The sequence below is a fragment of the Cetorhinus maximus genome, chromosome 16, assembly GCF_964194155.1.
Source record: "Cetorhinus maximus chromosome 16, sCetMax3.hap1.1, whole genome shotgun sequence".
Lineage (NCBI taxonomy): Eukaryota > Metazoa > Chordata > Chondrichthyes > Lamniformes > Cetorhinidae > Cetorhinus > Cetorhinus maximus.
The window spans coordinates 12,783,300-12,804,943 of record NC_135894.1 but is presented as its reverse complement, the minus strand read 5'-3'; the positions used below and the strand labels follow the sequence as shown (position 1 = coordinate 12,804,943).

Here is a 21,644-nt window from a genome sequence, read left to right as displayed (position 1 = left end):
CGATTCTCTGACTACCATTCAATAAGAATGGAACCAAGTGAGTGAAACTTCAAACTCCAGACTTGACTGTTCCAACAAACTCTTGAACAGCTACTCATTTCTATTCTGCATTAACTTATCGTCCAAAACTCCAGTGTCTATGCTTAACTCATACTAAGCCCCATTCACGAACCACCCCGTTGTCATGGACAAAGCCCTGATTTTAAAATTTTCATCCTCATTTTCAAATCCCTCCATGGCCTCACTCCTTCCTTTCTTTGCAATCCTTCCAACCCCACAATCTTCCAAGATATCAGCACTCCTCTAATCCTGGCCTTGAGCATTCCCGATTTTAAATCTTCTTACCACTGGTGGCTATGCCTTCAGTTACTAAGGCCCTGAGCTCTAGAATTCCCTCCCTAATCCTCACCGCCTCTTTCCTCCGTTAAGGTGCTCCTTAAAACTGACCTCAATAACCAAACTTTTGGCCATCTGCCCTCATATCTCCTTATGTTACTCAATGTAAAAAATTACTTCATAACTCTTCTGAGAAGCACTTTGGGACGTTTTACTCCATGAAAAACACTATATAAATACAAGCAGTTGCTGTTTAACTGTGAACAGCTGAAGTTATTGTGCTAGACTTTCCATTAAAGGAAAAAGGACCAATTTACATTCTGCACACTAAAGGATCTTGCAGGCAGAATGTTACAAATGATTTCGATGAAAATTACTATCAGATTTTTAAAAGAAAACTGTGCACATACTAGCCCAGAATCTGAAAAGTCAGAATATGTTGCCCATCTTTTGCCAGTGATCATTTGCTGTTGTGTTATTTCATTATGGCAACACATTTCAGACAACTATTATTTCTCTGTAATAATTTATGTCATAACTTAATTTCATTGACTGTAATAGCCCAGGTATTTCAAATAGTCCTTCCTTTTTTGGATTTTTGCTTTTGTGCCAAGACTACATTTTTTCCACTTAACGTATGCCTGACTTATAGTCTACAAATCTGGGTCACTGAAATACAGAAGGTAATTTTAACCCCCCACAGAATGGATGGGTTTGGGTTGAGTTAAAAATCTTAAATCTGAACACAACACCTCAAACCCACCAACGTTTCAGTTTTAATGGAGCCAGGACAAGGGCTGGGCAACCAACCCGCACTCAGGCTGGTCATTTAATTATAATCAGGCTGCGTAGCTCAGATTTTCTCTCCATTTTAAATTTTACCCTGGCCAGTTGAGTATCCCAGGCCACCGCCCTGACCTCACCCTCCTTCCACTCCGATCACTGGCTGTGGCCTGGTCCCAAAGGCCTACCTACCCGAAAGTCAGCCAGCCTCTCATGATGCATGGGCAACTAACAAGTTCCCAGGAGGCAGGGCTAGCTGGGGAACGGAGACAAGGAAGCACCAATCAGATCCTGCCACCAAACTCAGCAGGACCCAAGAGAAATCAGTTCTTCTGGGTGTCCTGTTGGCAACACAGTTCCTCAATTTCCCCCCAGCAGCCCCCACCCCCGGCCCTTGCGTTCAAGCAAATATCACAGCTATAGTTTATATTGTATCTTGGTGTATATCATTTATCTGACTTCAGGGAATGTTCTTTCAAAATCAATCCAAGTGACAAATTTTTCAGCTGTTCAATACAGTGAAACAACTTTAACTAACCATTTATTTGACGGCTTCATTTACTGCTGGTTGAAAATTAAATGGACTGGAAAACCGTCGCCCAGCAGCATGGCTGTAATCACATGGAATTACAGACCAACACTACAAGAATTGGAGCCAAAAGTTTTAAACGAGCTGCTCCTTGCTTTGAGATAAACGTAAGTAGAACAATGTAAAAAATCACACATTTCTTAGAGCAACCAGAAATGCCCCTTGGCTACTACTCTACAACAGGAGGCATGATTACTAAACCAGTCACATGACAATAGACCAGGAAGAGGGAAAGCTTCTATTTCAGTGAGAAACAAAATATATGAGAGAGAGGATTAGGGAGCGCATTGAAGAGAAGACAGGCTGTTGAAGAAGACAAAGGGATAACCTGAGAAGAGGGAACAGTGGTAAGGCCAAGTGTCTCAAACAACAATAAATAATGAATCTTTGAAAAACTTCTGCGTACAACTCAATGTGTCTTGAGAGAATTTTTAAAAAAAGAGCATGGGTAGGGAGTCGTCATTTGCATAGCGAGCAGTGCATTTAAAGTAGTGTGTGACCTATTGGTGCTGGCTCCTGGATATGGCTGTACATTACATCCATGCTGGTATTTTCACCAGCTGGCTGGGCTTGCTGCAGAGTTACAGTTGTGTTCAGGCCTATAATAATTCAGACAGGTCATGTCATTAATCCATTATGACAGAAGCACCCTTACTGAAGCAGGAATCCTGTCAGTAGCCATTTGGTAGTACAGAGCTGGAGGATTGCCAAAAAAGAGAAAAGACATTGTGTTGAAGCTTCTTGCCTTGCATTCATCAGGACAATTCGCAATAATTTACAAATATAAAGTATAAATCTGTTGTTCCTCCTTACAATGTATTCTTGCAAATTGTCCTATGAGTGCTAGACCAAAGGCTTCGACAAATGTCTCTTTTCATGCAATCCTGTCAGTGTTATCTTCTTTATGCTTTCAACAAAGCCATTAATTCCTTACTGGGTTAAGGTTTCGCAGGGACCCATTAGTTCCTTGCCCAACTGACCATCCCCCATGTGGATACAGTGAGTACAGTCAGATTATTCAAGGCACAAACCTTATTCTGTACTCAGCCAACATGCACAAATGCCTTCTTTCCTAACTATTGCTGAAAAATAAATCAGAGTCAAAACCTTTCCAGATATTTGTCTCCCTAAGCCAAAAGGTAATTGCACTGCCATAGCATGTCCCTAACATCATGGATAGAAGGGTATTAATAATGTTGTCCATATTGACCTCCAAAAGGCATTTGACAAAGCCCCACACAACAGACTATGCAGAAAAATGACAGCACAGTGGAATTGGAATAACCTTGCAGCATGGTTGTTAATTGATTGGGAGGTAGAAGACAGAGAATAAGGTTACAGGACAGCATTTGACTTGTGGTGTTCCTTAGAGAACTATATTGGGGCTTCAGCTTTTCACTGTATATATCAATGGCTTGAGTGAAGGATTATAGACGGTATGTCCAAGTTTGTAGATGACACTAAATTAGGAGGTACAATAATTACAAAAGGGACATGGACAAACTCAGTGATGAACTCCATCTGCCAAAATTTTGTCCAAAAAGTGTGAAGTAATTATTTTGGATCCAAGAAAGAAATCAGAATATTTATTTAATGGGGAAAAGACAAGATGTTCTGGAAAAACAAAAGGGTTTAACTGCCCAGTTACGTAATCATTAAAGCTAGCGCATAGATACAAAAAGCAATCAGAAGGCTAATACGTTAGTCTTTATCTCAAGAGGTTGGAATATAAAAGGAGTGGAAGTCATGCTTCAGTTTTAGAGCTTTGTTCAGATCCAATCTGGGGCACTGCATTCGGTTTTGGGCACGACACCTCAAGAGGGATGTTAGTCTGGATGGGTATAAAATGTAGATCCACCAGAATGATACCAGAGATAAGAAGGGTTAATTTATGAGGACAGCTGCATTAACTTAGCTTGGTGTTCCCTTGAATTTAGCAGTCTGTGAGACAATCTAACTGAGGTGCTCGAAATGATAAAAGGGTTTGATAGTGCAGATACAAAGAAAATACTTCCTTTGCTGGGGGAATAAATAAGAGAGCAATCAGGAAACAATCTTCCACATACAGTGTAGTGGAAATGTGGAACACTCTCCTCAAAAAGGCCATAGATGCCACAGCTGGAGTATCGTGCCTAATTCTAAAGGACATCAAAAGGTCTTGGACAGCATGTAGAGGAGGAGATTTATTAGAATGGCATGAGGATTGAGGGAGTTCAGCTATCAGTTGACAACAAGAGAAACTGGGATTTGTCTGACAGAGACAATACAATGAAGCTTAACAAAAACGCATTCAAAATCATGAAGGATTTTGACAGCTTATCGTTTACTCTGTTTGCACTGACATAAGGAAGGCTCAGTAAATAAAAGACACAGTTTTAAAAGGCAAATCAATAAATTAAACAGGTGAAATGAGGAAAAATGTATTTACACAGTGAGTTATAATTTGGAATGCATCTGGAAGCAGATCAATAGTAACTTTCAAAAGGGAATTAGATAAATATTTGAAGAAAAAAAAATTGCAAGGCTATGAGGGAAGAACAAGGGAGTGGGATAAATAGGGTAGCTTTAACACAGGGCCAGCACAGGCATGACATGGTAATGTTGGAATTGCACTGCAATAGGGGGCATGCTTTAAGTTGGTAATCAAGGGCAGTTGGCTCAATTGGGAAAGTATTAGGGCTTTGTTACAGGAGTACAAAAAGGTGTTCATGCTGGGTGTTAGGGGAAATTGGAAGAGTTTATCTTTACTCTGCAGGCTTGGGAAGAAATCAGTCTTAAGGTACAGGCTGTCTTCGGACTCATTCTTTTCAACTCTTGCTCCTATTTCTTATTATCTTAAATTGCCTGCCAGTCTTTCCCATGCATGGGAAATCACAGGGGTGATGAGTGAATGAGTGTTAAGAGTTAAGATAGGGGCAGCAGATTTTTGGATGAACTCGAATTTATGGGAGGTGGAAAATGGGACGCAGGCCAGCAAAGTATTGGAGTAAAGCAAGTCTGGAGATAACAAAAGCAGGGATGACAGTTTCAGTAGCAGATGGGCAGAAGTAAAGAATGGAGAGGGAGACATTAATGAGATGGAAGTGCGTGATCTTTGTGATGGGGTCGGAAGTCCTGCTCATGGTTAAATAGGACACTGACCAACCTACTTTCACTATATTAGTGAAACAGGGCTGGAGGATCATTACCAAGTTATTGATTCATGGAAAACTCAATGCTGCTGGATTGGAGTGTCTTTGGATATTATAGAAACAATGATTCTGGGTCAGGGCATGAATTTCTTGACTATCTTCCCTTGACACCAGCAGCAGGTTAATGTTGGCCTAAGTACATTTCTACAGTAGACAAGTAGAATGTAGAAAGTGAACATAGTAGAGATATTTAGATTTAACAAAAATTAATCTAACAAATATAAATTATCTGACAACCTGAAATGTTATTCTGGCTCCCTCTCCTCAAGAGACTGCCAGACCTGCTTGTGTAATTCCAGCATTTTCTGTTTATGCTTGCTTTAATTCTGGGCATTTTCCCCACAAAAGTACATTTAAACTCTTCTTCAATGTGAATAAATAATGTTGGTAATCTGACCAATATTTTGTAATTAGTTCTGTGGTAAATAACACCATTTTAATCATGAACCATAAACATCAGCAACTATATCCCATTCTGACAAAGGTTCACGAACCAAAAGTATTGGGCTGGATTTTCATGAAGTTGGGGAGGTTTCATATTAGGGTAAAAACAGAGGCTGGGACCAGATTCCAGGGATCCCTACCCCAATCCCAGGATTTCTGATTTCCAGGAGTGCCTTCTAAGGGTATGGGCATGTTCAGATTGCAAACCTGCACTCTACACTCCTGACCTGACTGGTTTCATTACTGGGATAGGTACATCTGGTCCTCAGCAGTTTTCTTGGAGTCGGGCCAACTTTTCAAAGAGTCATGGTTCATGGCACCTCAGGTGTTGTGAGCCATAGGCTGCATGAGGGATCCTTTTGCAAGGCAAGTTCAAAAAAAGTCCTCCTCGTGCTCTCCTCCACCAATCCCCTATGGCCTTCATTTCCCCCCATGCACTGTATAGGACCAATGAACCTATAGCAACAATATGATATGTTTAAAAAAAAAGCAGTCTTCATTGATTAACTTGCCACTTAAAAAAAAAATCCATTTTACTACAGGGTAATGTAAGTGTCAATCATCCAGACCCTTTAAATTATCAATAGCAGAAACTGCAAGCATTTGAAACCTTTACCTTGTGAAAGTAAATATTGTGCAATTGACAGAAGGGACCAGAGAGCAGGAGCTGTCAAGCAAGCAATACTTTCCCTGGGGCTCAGATGATTCAGTACTCTAATGGATGTCTGGGCTCTCAGCCAAGCAAGTGCACTTTTTTTTTAAAGGAAGTGGAAAGTTATGAATTTTTAAAGTTTTCTTGTCCTATTATCACAAGAGGGTTCATTGGTTCTATGCAATGTATAGTGGGTGAATGGGCATGGAAGTGCCATAGCTTGGCATGGGGGCATGAGGTGGCATAGATGGCACAGGGAGAGGGTGTGGGGAGGTGTGAGGGCTAGAAGATCTTACATTTTTCATTATAAATTGGACTAAGGCCCACAGCACCTTGGTGGCACCTGGCAGCCTGTGTCTGCGTCCAAACACTTTCCTGGGTTGGCTGGCCTGACTGAAACCTGCACTCCCCCCAGCAATGAACATCCTGGGCACTCTCCCTGAAGGCGGACAGGCCAAACCGGGAATTTTCCTACTCCCGCTACCCACCTCGAGGATGAAAATTCAGCCCATTAACCCTACCTTCCACTCTCAAAGGCCATCAGACTAGCTGAGTGCTGCAGCATTTTGCTTATTTCTAGCTGTCTTCCAATTGAACAGCATTATATCCTCTGTGTTTGTTGCTTTCATATTCATTAATCTTCATGCTAAATACTATAAACATATAAAAAAAACTTGGACTGAATGGAATATTCTCTCATTTGAGGTTATTTGGATAAAAGTCTGATTTTTATATCAAGCAGATGCCTACCCGGGATGAATACTGAGCACTGTTTCACACTGGGGGTCTCATTGGCTCCTCTGATTAGTCTTTCACGTGTTGTAAAACATCCATATTCTAGGAATAGTGTGAAAATAAACTCCCCGATCTCCTAGACATTGTCAGCAGCTTAACACATCAGCCTCTGTCGGTATTCAGCACCGATCTGACACTGCAAAAGCAAGGCATCATAGCTGGACAAATGTTCATTCAGAACGGCAAATAGTTCTACATTGTATCTTTATAGAAACGTTACAGAAGGTACACAAATTGATTTTAATTATTTAGTTAACATGCAACGGCAAGATTATTCTTTCTACAGTCCACGGGAGAAAATTGATTTGTATTAACCTAACTCAGCAACAAACTGACTGTACATAGAAGCTTTTCTGAGATGTAAATTACATTATATAATGGTTCTGGAATATATTAATTCATCGAAACAGCTTGCAAACTACGAATGCAGTTTGAGCTAAAAACTAGAGAGAGGAGGAAATTCCATCGATATCTCCATTCTCAATGATGGCAGAGCCCAGCATCTGATAAAAAGATAAAAGCATCTTGTAAAAGATAAGGCTGAAAGTACAGAAACCAATTTCAGTCAGAGGTGCCCATTGGATGATCCTGATCTACACAGATGCCAGTCTTCGACCAACTCACTCCACCTGACATCAAGAAATGGCAGGGTACTCTGGACACAAACAATTTTGACTCTCAAATTCCGTGTTCTGGTTCTGAAGCCCTGTGGTCCAAGACTAATCAAGTTGTTCCAGCCTTTAACCAAACTGTGATAAAGCTACATGTTACGATGTGTTATGAGTCTGGGAAGAGTGTCCTGCAGTGAGCATCGCGGTGAAGCAGTCTGGGAGTTGCCCTTGAGGTGGCTGTGGTGGGGAAGAAACCATTGTTCCCCTCCTTGTGGAATGTGCCTTTGCAAAGGTGGTCTGGAGACAGATGCAGTGGTTTTTGTCGAGGTTCATCCCAAGCAGTGCTGTGACACAGGACTCTATGCTCTATGGGCTGTTCCCAGGGACACACACTGAGACAAACATCAACTGTAGCTAAAGGATCATCAACTCGGTGAAAGACGCTCTTTGGTCTGCCCAAAACTTGTTGGTCTTCCAGTGCAAAGAGTTGTCCCTGACTGGGTGTTGCAGATTAGCACATTCCAAGATCCAGGACTATGTGCTGAGGGACTCAGCTTGGGGCAGCTGCTGCAAAGGTGAAATGGGGAAGGGTTGCTGCCTAAGACCTTTCTGCCATAATGCACCAAGGCGCTGAGAATTGTACAGACTCCTCGAGCCGTACGACTCACACAGATTGTATGTAGTGAACACTAAATGTATCATAATTGTATTGAAGCACCTCAGAGTGCAACATGATGTACATCGATAACACCAATACCATTGCACTGTCTGTCTGTAATGACCATATTGAAATGACTGTAATATTAATTGGTTGTACTGAAGCACCTCGTGATCCATGTGTAAAGTCGAATCCAATTGCACTTTGTGATGGCCATTTAGAAATGTTTCGCAATGTTCTTTCAGATATTTAAAGTATATTTTTCCAAAAAAAAAGTCTGGGAAGAGTGTCCTGCAGTCAGCATCACGGTGAAGCAGTCACTTCAAAAAGTGACGTCAGCACAAAGGTGAGAGCTGATTGGTGAGTAGTGGGTAAGTGTTTTTCTCCAGTTTAAAATACGTTAAGCTAAGGAAAGGTAAGGGTTCTAGTTTTTACTTAAAGTACACAAATAATTTAACTTTTACTGTATTTAAATTAAAGTAAGGGGTATTTTTTCCCAACTAGAGGCATGGCAGGGCAGCTCAGTCCCATGTTATGTATCGCCTGCAACACGTGGGAAGTCCTAGACCGACCACATGTGCAGGGAGTGCCACCAGCTGCAGCTACTTGAACTCCGAGTTTCGGAGATTGAGCGGCAGCTGGAGGCACTGAGGTGCATCCGCGAGGCTGAGAGTTTCGTGGATAGCACGTTTTCAGACATGGTCACCCCACAGCTTATGGAAGTGCAGACAGAGGGGGAATGGGTGACCATCAGTCAGGAGAAAGGTGTCAGGCAGGTAGTCAGGAAACCCCCAGGGTGCATCTCGCTTGAGAACCATTTTTGTGTGTTGGAAAATGGTGAGAGTGACAGTTCCTCTGGGAAGTGCAACCATGCTCAAGGCACTGTGAGTGGCTCAACTGCACGGGGAGGGGGGAGGAAAAAGAGGGGAAGAGCAATAGTGGTAGGAGACTCGATAGTAAGGGGAACAGGCAGGCATTTCTGCGGCCATAGACATGACTCCAGGATGGTATGTTGCCTCCCTGGTACCAACGACATAGGTAGAAAGAGGGATGAGGTCCTGCTAGCAGAATTTAGGAGCTAGGAAGCAGATTCAAAAACATAACCCCAAAGGTAGTAATCTCTGGATTACTTCCGGTGCCACGTGCTACAGAGTATAGAAATATGAGGTTAGTCCAGGTGAATGCGTCGCTGGAGAGGTGGTGCAGGAGGGAGGGCTTTAGATTTCTGGGACATTGGGACCATTTCTGGGGGCAGTGGGACCTGACGGGTTGGATCTGAACCAGAATGGGACCAACATCCTTGCGGGGAGGTTTGCTAGTGCTGTTGGGGAGGGTTTAAACTAACTTGGCAGGGGGATGGGATCCTGAGAGGAGGTTCAGCAGGGGGAGATGCAGCGCCAAAATTAGAAGGGAGAGAGCAAGTGAGTCTGGAAAGCATAGAAATTATAGGCCAGTTAAGGCACAAGGGAGCATGGCAAGGTTGGATGGCATTTATTTTAATGCAAGGAGTCCGACAAATAAGGCAGATGAGTTGAAGGCACAAATTAACACATGGAAGTAGATGTCAATGCTGAGAGGGGGCAGGATTGGCAGCTCAATATTCCAGGATATAGGGTCTTCAGGCGAGACAGGGAAGGAGGTAAAAGAGGGGGTATTGCAATATTTATCAAGGAATCAATAACACCAGTAAGGAGGGATGACATCTTAGAAGGCTCCTCAAATGAAGCCATTTGGGTAGAACTGAAAAACAAAAAAGGAGCAATCACATTGCTGGGAGTGTATTATAGGCCCCCAAACAGTCAGAGAGAAATAGAAGAGCAGATATGTAGACAAATTTCAGAGAAGTGTAAAAATAATAGGGTAGTAATAGTAGGGGGGTTTCAACTTCCCCAACATCAACTGGGTTAGTCATAACGTGATGGGTTTAGAGGGAACAGAATTCTTAAAGTGCATCCAGGAGAGCTTTTTAAGCCAGTATGTAGAAGGTCCTACAAGAGAGGAGTGGTCCTGGACTTAAGTTTAGGGAATGAAGCCAGACAAGTGGTAGAGGTATCAGTGGGGGAGCATTTTGCAGGTAGTGATCATAACTCCGTTAGATTCAAGGTTGTTATGGAAAAGGGCAAGGATGGGACAGAAATCAGAGTTTTAAATTGGGGGAAGGCCGATTTTCATAAGATCAGATACGATTTGGCTAGAGTGGGCTGGGAACAGCTACTTTTAGGTAAATCTGTGTCAGAGCAGTAGGACTTATTCAAGGAGGAAATAGGGAGAGCACAGGGCCAACATATTCCAGTAACAAAGGGTGGGACCAACAAATCCAAGGAACCCTGGATGTCGAGGGATATACAGGATTGGATAAAGAGAAAAAAGGGAGGCTTATGGCAAATAGCAAAACAGCGGAAGTCCTGGAGGAGTATAGAATGTGTAGGGGGAAACTTAAAAGAAATTAGGAGAGCAAAAAGGGGGCATGAAAAAACATTGGCAGGTAAGATAAATGAAAATCCAAAGTTATTTTACAAGCACATAAGAGTAAGAGGATAACTAGGGAAAGAGTAGGGCCCATTAAGGTGTGTGTGGAGCCGGAAGACATAGGTAGGGTTCTACGTGAATATTTTGTGTCGGTGCTCACAAGTGAGGGGGACGACATGGGTATGGAAATCAGGCAGAAGGACTGTGATATAATTAAAGCAATTAGCATAGAAAGGGAGGAGGTTCTAAGTGGTCTGGCAGGCTTAAAAGTAGATAAATCTCCAGGCCCGGATGAAATGTATCCCAGGCTGTTGAGTGAGGCAAGGGAGGAGATAGCAGGGGCGCTGGCAATAATTTTCAATACCTCTCTGGCCACAGGAGAGGTGCCAGGGGACTGGAGGACAGCAAATGTGGTACCATTATTCAAGAAGGGAGGAAGGGATAAATCAGGGAACTACAGACCAGTCAGTCTAACCTCAGCGGTGGGGAAACTATTGGAAGCAATTCTGAGGGACAGAATTAATCTACATTTGGAGAGGCAGGGATTAATCAAGGACAGTCAACATGGTTTTGTTAAGGGGAAGTCATGTCTGACCAATTTGATTTAATTTTTCGAAGAGGTGACCAGGAGTGTAGATGAGGGCAATGCATTTAACGTAGTCTACTTGGACTTCAACAAGGCTTTTGGTAAGGTCCCTCATGGGAGACTGATAACAAAGGTAAGAGCCCATGAGATTCAAGGCAATTTGGCAAATTAGATCCAGAATTGGCTGAGTGGCAGGAAGCAGAGGATGATGGTCGAGGAGTGTTTTTGTGACTGGATGCCTGTGTCCAGTGGGGTTCCACAGGGATCGATGTTGGGTCCCTTGCTGTTTGTGGTATATATAAACGATTTAGACTTGAATGTAGGAGGGTTGGTCAGTAAGTTCGCAGATGACACGAAAATTGGTGGGGTGCTAAATAGTGAGGATGATAGCCTTAGATTACAGGAGGATATAGACGGGCTGATTAGTGACAAATGGAATGTAATCCGGATAAGTGTGAGGTGATGCACTTGGGCAGAACAAACAAGGCACAGGAATACACGATGAATGGTTGGACCCTGGGAAGTACCGAGGGTCAGAGGGACCTTGGTGTGTGTGTCCACCGGTCCCTTAAGGTAGCGGGACAGGGTAGATAAGGTGGTTAAGAAGGCATATGGGATACTTGCCTTTATTAGCTGAGGTACAGGATATAAGAGCAGGGAGATTATGCTGGAACTGTATAAAATGCTGGTTAGGCCACAGCTAGAATATTTCGTGCAGTTCTGGAATCTGCATTATCGGAAGGATGTGATTGCACTAGAGTGCAGAGGAGATTTAACAGGATGTTGCTAGGGCTGGAGAGTTTTAGTTATGAGGAGAGATTGGATAGATTGGGGTTATTTTCCCTGGAACAGAGGAGATTGTGGGGGGACTTGATTGAGGTGTATAAAATTATGAGCGGTATAGATAGGATAGACAGGAAGGAACTTTTCCCCTTGGTGGAGGGATCAATAACCAGGGGGCATAGATTTAAGGTAAGGGCAGGAGGTTTAGAGGGATGTGAGGAAGAATTTTTTCACCCAGAGGGTGGTGGGAATCTGGAACTCACTGCCTGAAAGGGTGGTAGAGGCAGAAACCCTCATAGCATTTAAGAAGTATTTGGATGTGCACTTGTGATGCCATGGCATACAAGGCTATAGGCCCAGTGCTGAAAAATGGGATTAGGATAGTTAGATATTTGTTTGACCTGTGCAGACCCGACGGGCCGAAGGGCCTTTTTCTGTGCTGTAGACCTCTATGACGTGGCAGATGATGTGTGTCAGGTGGATCAAATCCACGAGGGAAACTTGATCACATGGTCACAACTATTTTGCAATTTGTATTTTATTTTGAGATGCATGCCTTGAATTCAGAAGTAATAAGAATACCACAACTTGAGATTTTTAGAAAACTAAACATTAACAAAAGAAAAGATTTCAAGCGCATACATAGGTCCACAAATTACTACTTTAATAACTCCTAAAACCCCTAATTAATCTGGTTCCCAGTTACACCTCCATTAAGGCAACAGTAAAAGCAAAGATTTAAACAGATCCAGGCAAAGCAACACGATACCCTGGACAGTGATATTCAAAGTGAGTTTTCTCAGCTTCGGTTCCTGTAGACAGCAGCTTGATGCACAGAGGCTGGAGGCTTTTCACACTTGTTGGATCTTAGAATGCCTTATTTTTTTTCTCTGACACATAGCCTCAGCTCCTTTATACATGTTTCCCCATTTTTAATGTAAATTCCATTGTTCCAACATTTGTCTTTGCAACTTTACTTTTCTCATAAAATTAGTACCATGAAAGATTTATATTATCAGTAACCTTTAGGAGACAAACACACCGTTTGGCTCAGCTTCTTCTGGCTAGGCGTAACATCTTACCATCTCTTTGAAATTCAAACTAACCTAATTTATCTAAAAATGCCTTACACCTCCCGTTCTAAAGCTTCAGCCATGTTTATGTATTTAGCATTTCAAACCTAGCTTCTTGCTGATCATTCAAAATCTCTAAACCAGCTGTCTTCAGTTCAATTAAATCCCACACAGAAACTAATCCAAACCCTGCTACTAACCCACTTTTACAATAAATCACAATAGGAAAATTATTATATTTCCATGACAAACATAATTTGGAAAATTGCTCTGTTCTATGTTCTGTCCATTAAAAAAAGCACTGGATAAATCTAATCTGGCCAATTACCCCTAACAGCCTACTCTCAATCATCAGCAAACTGATAAGCATTCTAGTCACACTTAGTTACTAGTAACCTGCTCACTGATGTGCTCAAGTTCTGCCAGAACCACATGGCTCCAGACTTCATTACAGTCTTGGTCCAAACATGGAGGCAAGGGCTCAATTCCAGAGTTCCAGAGATGAGGTGAGAGTGCCTGCTTTGGCATCAAAGAGCCCTTTGAGCGAAGCACCAAGGAGTCTTGGTAAAACTGAAATTATTAGATTAATAGAAGGCAGATGGCTGTAATTTTGGGAGGTTCATTATCTCAGTTCCTGGGCATCGCTGCAGAAGTTCCTCAGAGCAACATCCTAGGCCCATCTCGTTTCCACTGCTTCAATGATCATGCCTCCACATGGATTACGATGATTGTACTGGTGATCAGCTCCACTTGCAATTCCTCAGGTTGATGAAGTAATCCATGCTCTCATGTAACAAGGTATGGGTCTTGCTTGGGCTGATTAGCGGGAAGTAAACGTTTGTGCCAAATAAGTACCAGGCAATGACCGTTTCCAAAAAGAGATCGACTAACCACCTCCTACTGACACTCAATGGCGTTACCATCACTGACGCTCCCACTAACAACATTGTGGGGGTAACCACTGACCAGAAACTCAACTTGACCAGTCACATACATATATTGGCTACAACAGCAGGTCAGAGGCTCAGTTTTCTGCTCTTCTGCAAGCAATTCATCTCCTGACCTCTACTGTCTTTACACCACCTAGAAGGCAGGAGTGTGAAGGGATACTCTCAGCTTTCCCTGGCCCATAAGCAGCTATAAACCAGGAAATGGAAGGGATGGAGGAACTCAGGAAAATTACAATCACCAGAGAAGTGGTACTGAGTAAATTATTAGAGCTGCTGGCTGACAGGTGCCCGGGTCCTGATGGATTTCATCCTAAGGTCTTAAAAGAAGTGGCTAGTGAGCGAGTTAATGTATTGGTTTTAATTTTCTAAAATTCCCTGGATTTGGAGAAGGTCCCTTTAGATTGGAAGATAGCAAATGTAACTCCACTATTCAAAATGGAAGGGAGACAGAAAGTAAATAAACTATGGGCCAGTTAGCTTAACATCTGTCATGGGGGAAAATGTTAGAAGCTATTATTAAAGAAGTTATAGCAGGGCAGTTGGAGAAGTTCAAGGTAATCAGGCAGAGTCAACATGGTTGTGTGAAAGGGAAATCATGTTTAACCAGCTTATTAGAGTTCTTTGAGGAAGTAACATGTGCTGTGGATAAAGGGGAATTGGTGGATGTACTGTACTTAGATTTACAGAAGGTATTTAACATATCAAAGGTTACTGTAGAAAATAAAAGCTTATGGTATAGGGGGTAACATATTGGCAAGGATAGAAGATTGGCTAACAGGAAGCAGAGAGTAGGCATAAATGGGTCTTTTCAGGTTGGCAAGATGTAACAAGTGGTGTGCCACAGGGATCAGTGCTGGGACCTCAACTGTTTACAATTTATATAAATGACTTGGATGGAGAGATGATTGCCATATTTGCTGATGACACAAAGATAGGTAGGAAAGCAAGTTGTGAAGAGGACATAAGGATGCTACCAAAAGATATAGATAGGCAAGTGAGTGGGCAAAGGTCTGGCAAATGGAGTATAAGGTGGAAAAATGTGAAATTGTCCATTTTGGCAGGAAGGATAAAAGAGAAGCATATTATCTAAACGGTGAGCAATTACAGAGCTCCAAGATGCAGAGGGATCTGGGTGTCTTAGTGTATGAATCGTAAAAGGCTAGTTTGCAGGTACAGCAAGTAATTAGGAAAACTAATCGAATGTTATCATTTATTGTGAGGGAAATCGAATACAAAAGTAGGGAGGTTATGCTTCAGTTATACAGAGCACTAGTGAGACCGCATCTGGAGCACTGTGTACACTATTGGTCACCTTATTTAAGGAAAGATGTAAATGCATTGGAAGCAGTTCAGAGAAGGTTTTCCAGACTAATACCTGGAATGGTCGAGTTGTCTTATGAAGAAAGGTTAGACAGGCTAGGCTTGTGTCTGCTGGAGTTTAGAAGAGTAAGAGGTGACTTAATTGAAACATACAAGATCCTGAGGGGTCTTGACAGGGTGGATGTGGAGAGGATGTTTCCTCTTGTTGGAGAATCTAGAACTAGAGGGTCACTGTTTAAAAATAAGGGGTCGCCTATTTAAAACAGGGAGATGAGGTGAAATTTTTTCTGAAGGTAGTGGATCTTTGGAATTCTCTTCGTGAAAAGGCAGTGGAAGCAGAGTCTTTGAACATTTTTAAGGCAGAGGTGGATAGATTATTGGTAAGCAAAGGGGTAATAGGTTATTGGGGCTAAGCAAGATTTAGAATTAAGGTTAATGTAAATCAGCCACGATCGTATTGAATGGTGGAGCAGGTTTGAGGGGTCAAATGGCCTACTCCTGCTCCTTGTTCGTGTATTTGTATAGGTGGAACGCAAAATTGAAGAAGCCTGCACCATCCGGGACAAAGCTGTTCATTTAATCAGCACTCTAACCACCAGTTTAAAAACCCATTCAATCCACCCTTCTTGTACAATAGCTGCAGTGTATACCATATACAGGACTATCTATCTGCAGCAAGCGGTCTGGTTTCTTTGGCCGCAGCTCCTAAACCAAGAACATCCACCATCTAGAAGGACAAGGGCAGCAAGCACACAAGAACACCATCACCTCCAAAGCGCACAGCATCATGATCAATGTTCCCTCTAAGCTGTGTGAGTGAGCAGCCATGCAGAAATTGGAAATGTGCCATTGAGGGAACAAATAGGCTGCAAACAAGCAATGCCCCCCCCCACAATGGGCACACACATGGGCACGCATCAATCTTAATGGGGCCATACAGTGCCAGCCACACACACACCAAACATATTAGAGGGAACACTGATTCTGCCTTGGATATATATCACTGTTCCCCCACGTGGCGGGGTCAAATCTCCCGGAACTCCCTACTTTAACAGCGCTGTTGGAGTATCTTCAGGACATGGACTACAGCAATTCAAGGGGGCGGCGAGTGTCAGCAATGCCCATATCTGGAGAATGAATAGAGAATGGACCGTACAATCAGAAACATGCACTTAGTGTTAAATCAAATTAACGTCCCAGCCAGCACAAAGAAACCTGATTTACGGGATTATGCAAATTTTAGGAGAAAACTCAACTAACACAACACGAGTGACTATTCCAAGACTTCCATCAGCAATACGCGAGGTGAATGCATGAGTGGCAAGGTTTGGGGCGATTGTCACTGCTGCAATTGGGAGAATTCGCGTTTCGCCCACATATCTGGAGTATTCACACAACGATTAAAAAAAAAACCGTCCACTTTACGATTACAGAAACGTGGGAGGCAAATATTCCTCCCAAGACGAGGGGAACTCGCAACAATTTAAATTAAAATAAGCACACACAGTAAAAGACATGCGCATTGGAAAACATAGAAAGGCGATTTTTCCTTTTTTTTTAAAAAAAAAAGTTTCAGCAGTACAACAGCTGCAGACTTAAGATTGGAAAACGATCTGCATGTAATGGCTCATCAGACTGCTGCAGTCATTGGTGTCATGAATGATACAGCTCCGCCGCTTACCTGGTGCAAAGTGTCTGGAGGGAGCTGGGAGGCTCGGAATAACTCGCCAACTTTAGTTCCGGCTGCAACTCTGCCCGTGGAGTCGGTGTCTGGCAGAGTGAGAGAGAAAAGGTCGGAGTAGCGACTCTCCTCTTGCTCACTCAGGAGCGGAGCCCAGTCCCGGGACATCCTGCAGCTCTGCACTGCCTGGCCAGCTCTCCCGCTGCCCGTCACAGCTACACACACACCCCCCTAACCCACTGGGGCCACTTTTAAATGTATTTACTCTATTCCTCCCTCGGCAGCCACCGCCATTTATTTAAGCAGCCGACCTGACGTCAGCGCCGCCCTGCTCTGCAGGATTTAATCCAGCTGTTTCTGCAGCTGCAGCCGAATCTCACACACCCCCACCACTCCCCCAACCCCGGGGGATGGCGTTAATGTCTCATACAAACCGGCGTCACTTTCAATCACCATCGGTGAGACCAATACACATCTTGGAAACAATATTTGCATCGGACGCCCTCACATTTGCATGATCCAGGTGAGATGCTTCGCCTACCCTGAACCCATTGGGGCCGGCATGTCAAGAGGGGCGATGCAAATGGAGAATTGGCCTTTTGGTTTCGGTAAGAAGTTCTCAGGGCATTTCTAAAACCAGCAGCTCGCTCACAGGAAGCGTCAGGAGATGTCACAGAGTCGTACAAAGAACAGCACAGCTCCATGTAGCACAAACATTGGCGATGAATTGTTGCTGGAGTATTTCTTGGGCGTTCACATTCACTGGCTGGTCATTGCGGAAATCGCCTCCAATTACCGATTTAATTCCCTTTGCAAACATCTTGTAAGAGCAAAGGAGGTCTCCTGTGATCAGGCAGAGACGCTTTGGGGGGGTGGGGGAATGCGGTTTCAAGTGAACAAATTCAGTGATATTTATTGCCGAATCAGAGAGAGAATCGTATTCTTATTGAATTCAAGTGAATTGGTTTCCTGTGGGTCGGCAAAGGGTCCGAAGTTGAAGGGTTAACTCGTCTGGTCAGGCCTGCTGAGCGTTTCCAGTGTTGTTTTAGTTACAATTTTTTTTATATCGTAGTTGTTCTGAAGACGTATAAATGTTTAACGAACAAAAGTTAAATATGTTACAACAACAAATTATAATCTAATGCAAAAATGTTGATAATTGCACCCTGGTTGCTACCATACGCCAGTAAAGGTGAGGGGAATCATTCTAAAGGGTCTTCTACAATCTTTCTAGAAAAACCTGAGTTACGTAATCTCTTAAAATCGCATTATTTTGATATTAAACAATAATATTCTGAATAGAACGTTTTATTTTTTTTTAAATTTTAACACCGGCGTCCCCTGCTGCACGTCTCAATTTTAAAAAAAAAGTGTATTTCCGGGATGATTCAGAAAGCAGCACTCCATCCACCCCCTTTCCCTGGGTGTTGACATGAGCTGGAACAAAAAGAAAGCCAATTAAAATGAAAGTGTTTGCCAGACATCCAAGCGACAGCTGACCGCAGCAAGATTTGGAAGAGGGTTTTTTTGCAGCCATGACCACCGACAATTTGGGAAGCCGATATCGAGTAACTTTTGAACCCACAATGAAGTGTTACATTTGTTCTTCAGCAATGCACAAATCTAGTACAGTCAGATGCCTCTGAGAAACTTTCTTGCTTCACGGTGACATATGATCAAACACAATCAAGTTCATTTTACCATAAAGCTGATTTGTCATTAAATTTTTCCAGAAAATCCCCTTTACACCAACACTTTTAATTTCCCATTCTATTTCCACCACCTCTTCAGGAGAGCTGGGCTGATTTGGAATTCGTTAACCTTCATGTACAAAGGGTTGATTTTTTTTTTCTTATTTGCTGTTTCCCATTGTGTGTTGTTTCTCATTTTATTTCTTTATATCCTTTTTCAGATTTTCTTTCTTTACTTTAAAATATTTTGTCTATTTATTTATTCTATGTTAACTCTTGTTCAACTCTTAACTCTTGTTAACTCCTTTTCTGTTCAAATGCTCTCAATTTCTTTACTTCCCCTGTCCTGTATTGTACTCTATGGTTCACTATTTCTATGAGTCTGCTTTTGTTTCAAATTTTAATTTTTTTTAATGGCGTTCTCATTTTCTTGTTCCTTTATGCTCTTGTTTAATTGTTTCTTTCCTGACCTTTTGTGTTTCTATTTAAAGGCACCTTTCAGTTTCTTACAGCACAAACAAGAAATAAACTAATTGCTGTATTTCAAAATGGCCATGGGCTGAGCTGGCCACAGCATTTTCAAACTGTGACAGTCATGGAATGTTAAAAGAAAGGAAAAACTTGCATTTACGTAGGATCTATCATGACCACAGGAGGTCTCAAAGTGCTTTACAGCCAATAAAGTACTGTTGAAGTGTAACCACTGTTGTCATGTAGAAAACATGGCAGCCAATTTGCACATAGCAAGTTCCCACAAACAACAATGTGCCAATTTTCAAAAATTCATTCATGGGATGTGGGCGTCATTGGCTGGGCCAGCATTTATTGCCCATCCCTAGTTGCCCTTAAGAAGGTGGTGGTGAGCTGCATCTTGAACCGCTGCAGTCCATGTGGTGTAGGTACACCCACTGCTGTTAGGGAGGGATTTTGACCGAGTGACAGTGAAGGAACGGCGATATATTTTCAAGTCAGGATGGTGAGTGACTTGGAGGGGAACTTCCAGGTGGTGGTGTTCCCATCTATCTGCTGCCCTTGTCCTTCTAGATGGTAGTGGTCATGGGTTTGGAAGGTGCTGCCTAAGGAGCCTTGAGGAATTCCTGCAGTGCATCTTGTAGATGATACACACTGCTGCTACTGTGCGTCGGTGGTGGAGGGAGTAAATGTTTGTGGATGGGGTGCTAATCAAGCGGGCTGCTTTGTCCTGGACGGTGTCAAGCTTCTTGAGTGTTGTGGGAGCTGCACTCATCTAGGCAAGTGGGGAGTATTGGATCACACTCCTGACTTGTGCCTTGTAGATGGTGGACAGGCTTTGAGGAGTCAGGAAGTAAGTTACTTGTCGCATGATTCCTGGCCTCTGACCTGATCTTGTAGCCACAGTATTTATATGGCTAGTTCAGTTCAGTTTCTGGTCGATGGTAACCCCAAAGATGTTGATAATGGGGGATTCAGTGATGGTAATGCCATTGAACATCAAGGGGCGATGGTTCTCTCTTGTTGGAGATAGTCATTGCCTGACTCTTATGCGGTGTGAATGTTACTTGCCACTTGTCAGCCCAAGCCTGGATATTGTCCAGGTCTTGCTGCATTTCAACATGGACTGCTTCAGTATCTGATGAGTCGCAAATGGTGCTGAACATTGTGCAATCATCAGCAAACATCCCCACTTCTGACCTTATGATGGAAGGAAGGTCATTGATGAAGCAGTGGAAGATGGTTGGGCCGAGGACACTACCCTGAGGAACTCCTGCAGTGGAGCTAAGATGATTGACCTCCAGCAACCACAACCGTCTTCCTTTGTGCTAGGTATGACTCCAATCAGTGGAGAGTTTTCCCCTTGATTCCCAAATACTCCAGTTTTGCTAGGGCTCCTTGACTCTGTCAAATGTGGCCTTCATGTCAAGGGCAGTCGCTCTCACCTCAACTTTTGTCCATGTTTGAACCAAGGCTGTAATGAGGTCAGGAGCTGATTGGCCCTGGCGGAACTCAAACTGAGCGTCAGTGAACAGGTTATTGCTAAGCAAGTGCCGCTTGATAGCACTGTTGATGACCCCTTCCGTAACTTTACTGATGATGGAGAGTAGACTGATGGGGCGGTAATTTTCCGGGTTGGATTTGTCCTGCTTTTTGTGTACAGGACATACCTGGGCAATTTTCCACATAACCAGGTAGATGCCAGTGTTGTAGCTGTACTGGAACAGCTTGGCTAGGGGCATGGCAAGTTCTGGAGCGCAAGTCTTCAGTACTATTGCTGGAATATTGTCAGGGCCTGTAGCCTTTGTAGTATCCAGTGCCTTCAGCCGTTTCTTGATATCACGTGGAGTCAATCGAATTGGCTGAAGACTGGCATCTGTGATGCTGGGGACCTCCAGAGGAGGACAAGATGGATCATCCACTTGGCACTTCTGGCTGAAGATTGTAGCAAATGCTTCAGCCTTATCTTTTGCGCTGGTGTACTGGGCTGCTCCATCATTGAGGATGAGGATATTTGTGGAGCCTCCTTCTCTGGTGAGTTGTTTAATTGTCCATCACCATTCACGACTGGATGTGGCAGGACTGCAAAGCTTAGATCTGATCCATTGGTTGTGGGATCGCTTAGCTCTGTCTATCACTAGCTGCTTTTACTGTTTGGCACACAAGTAGTCCTGTGTTACAGCTTCACCAGGTTGACACCTCATTTCTAGATGTGCCTGGTGTTGCTCCTGGCATGCCCTCCTGCACTCTTCATTGAACTAGGGTTGATCCCCTGCCTTGATGGTAATGATAGAGTGGGGGGGATATGCCGGGCCATGAGGTTACAGATTGTGTGAGGAGTATAATTCTGCTACTACTGATGGCCCACAGTGCCTCATGGATGTCCAGTCTTGAGTTGCTAGATCTGTTCGAAATCTATCCCATGTAGCTTGGCGGTAGTACCACACAACACGATGGAGGGGATCCTCAGTGTGAAGGCGGGTCTTGTCTCCACAATGACTGTGGTGGTCACTCCTACCGATACTGTCATGGACAGATGCATCTGTGGCGGGCAGGTTGGT

The 21,644-nt window shown here is 43.2% G+C and overlaps 1 protein-coding gene across 4 annotated transcripts in view; it reads right to left on the bottom strand.

Annotated features, from left to right (window-relative positions):
- Nucleotides 1-17,364, bottom strand: part of reps2 (RALBP1 associated Eps domain containing 2) — a 216,450-nt gene extending 199,086 nt beyond the window's left edge. For 3 of the 4 annotated variants that reach the window (XM_078559375.1, XM_078559377.1, XM_078559378.1), the window contains exon 1: nt 16,922-17,094. In XM_078559375.1, coding sequence (XP_078415501.1) covers nt 16,922-17,089 — 168 coding nt within the window. In that variant the 5' untranslated portion in view covers nt 17,090-17,094. Of the gene's footprint in view, nt 1-16,921 lie in introns of all 4 variants that reach the window. The other variant, XM_078559376.1, reaches the window with a different exon arrangement.
- Nucleotides 17,365-21,644: the final 4,280 nt, after the last annotated feature.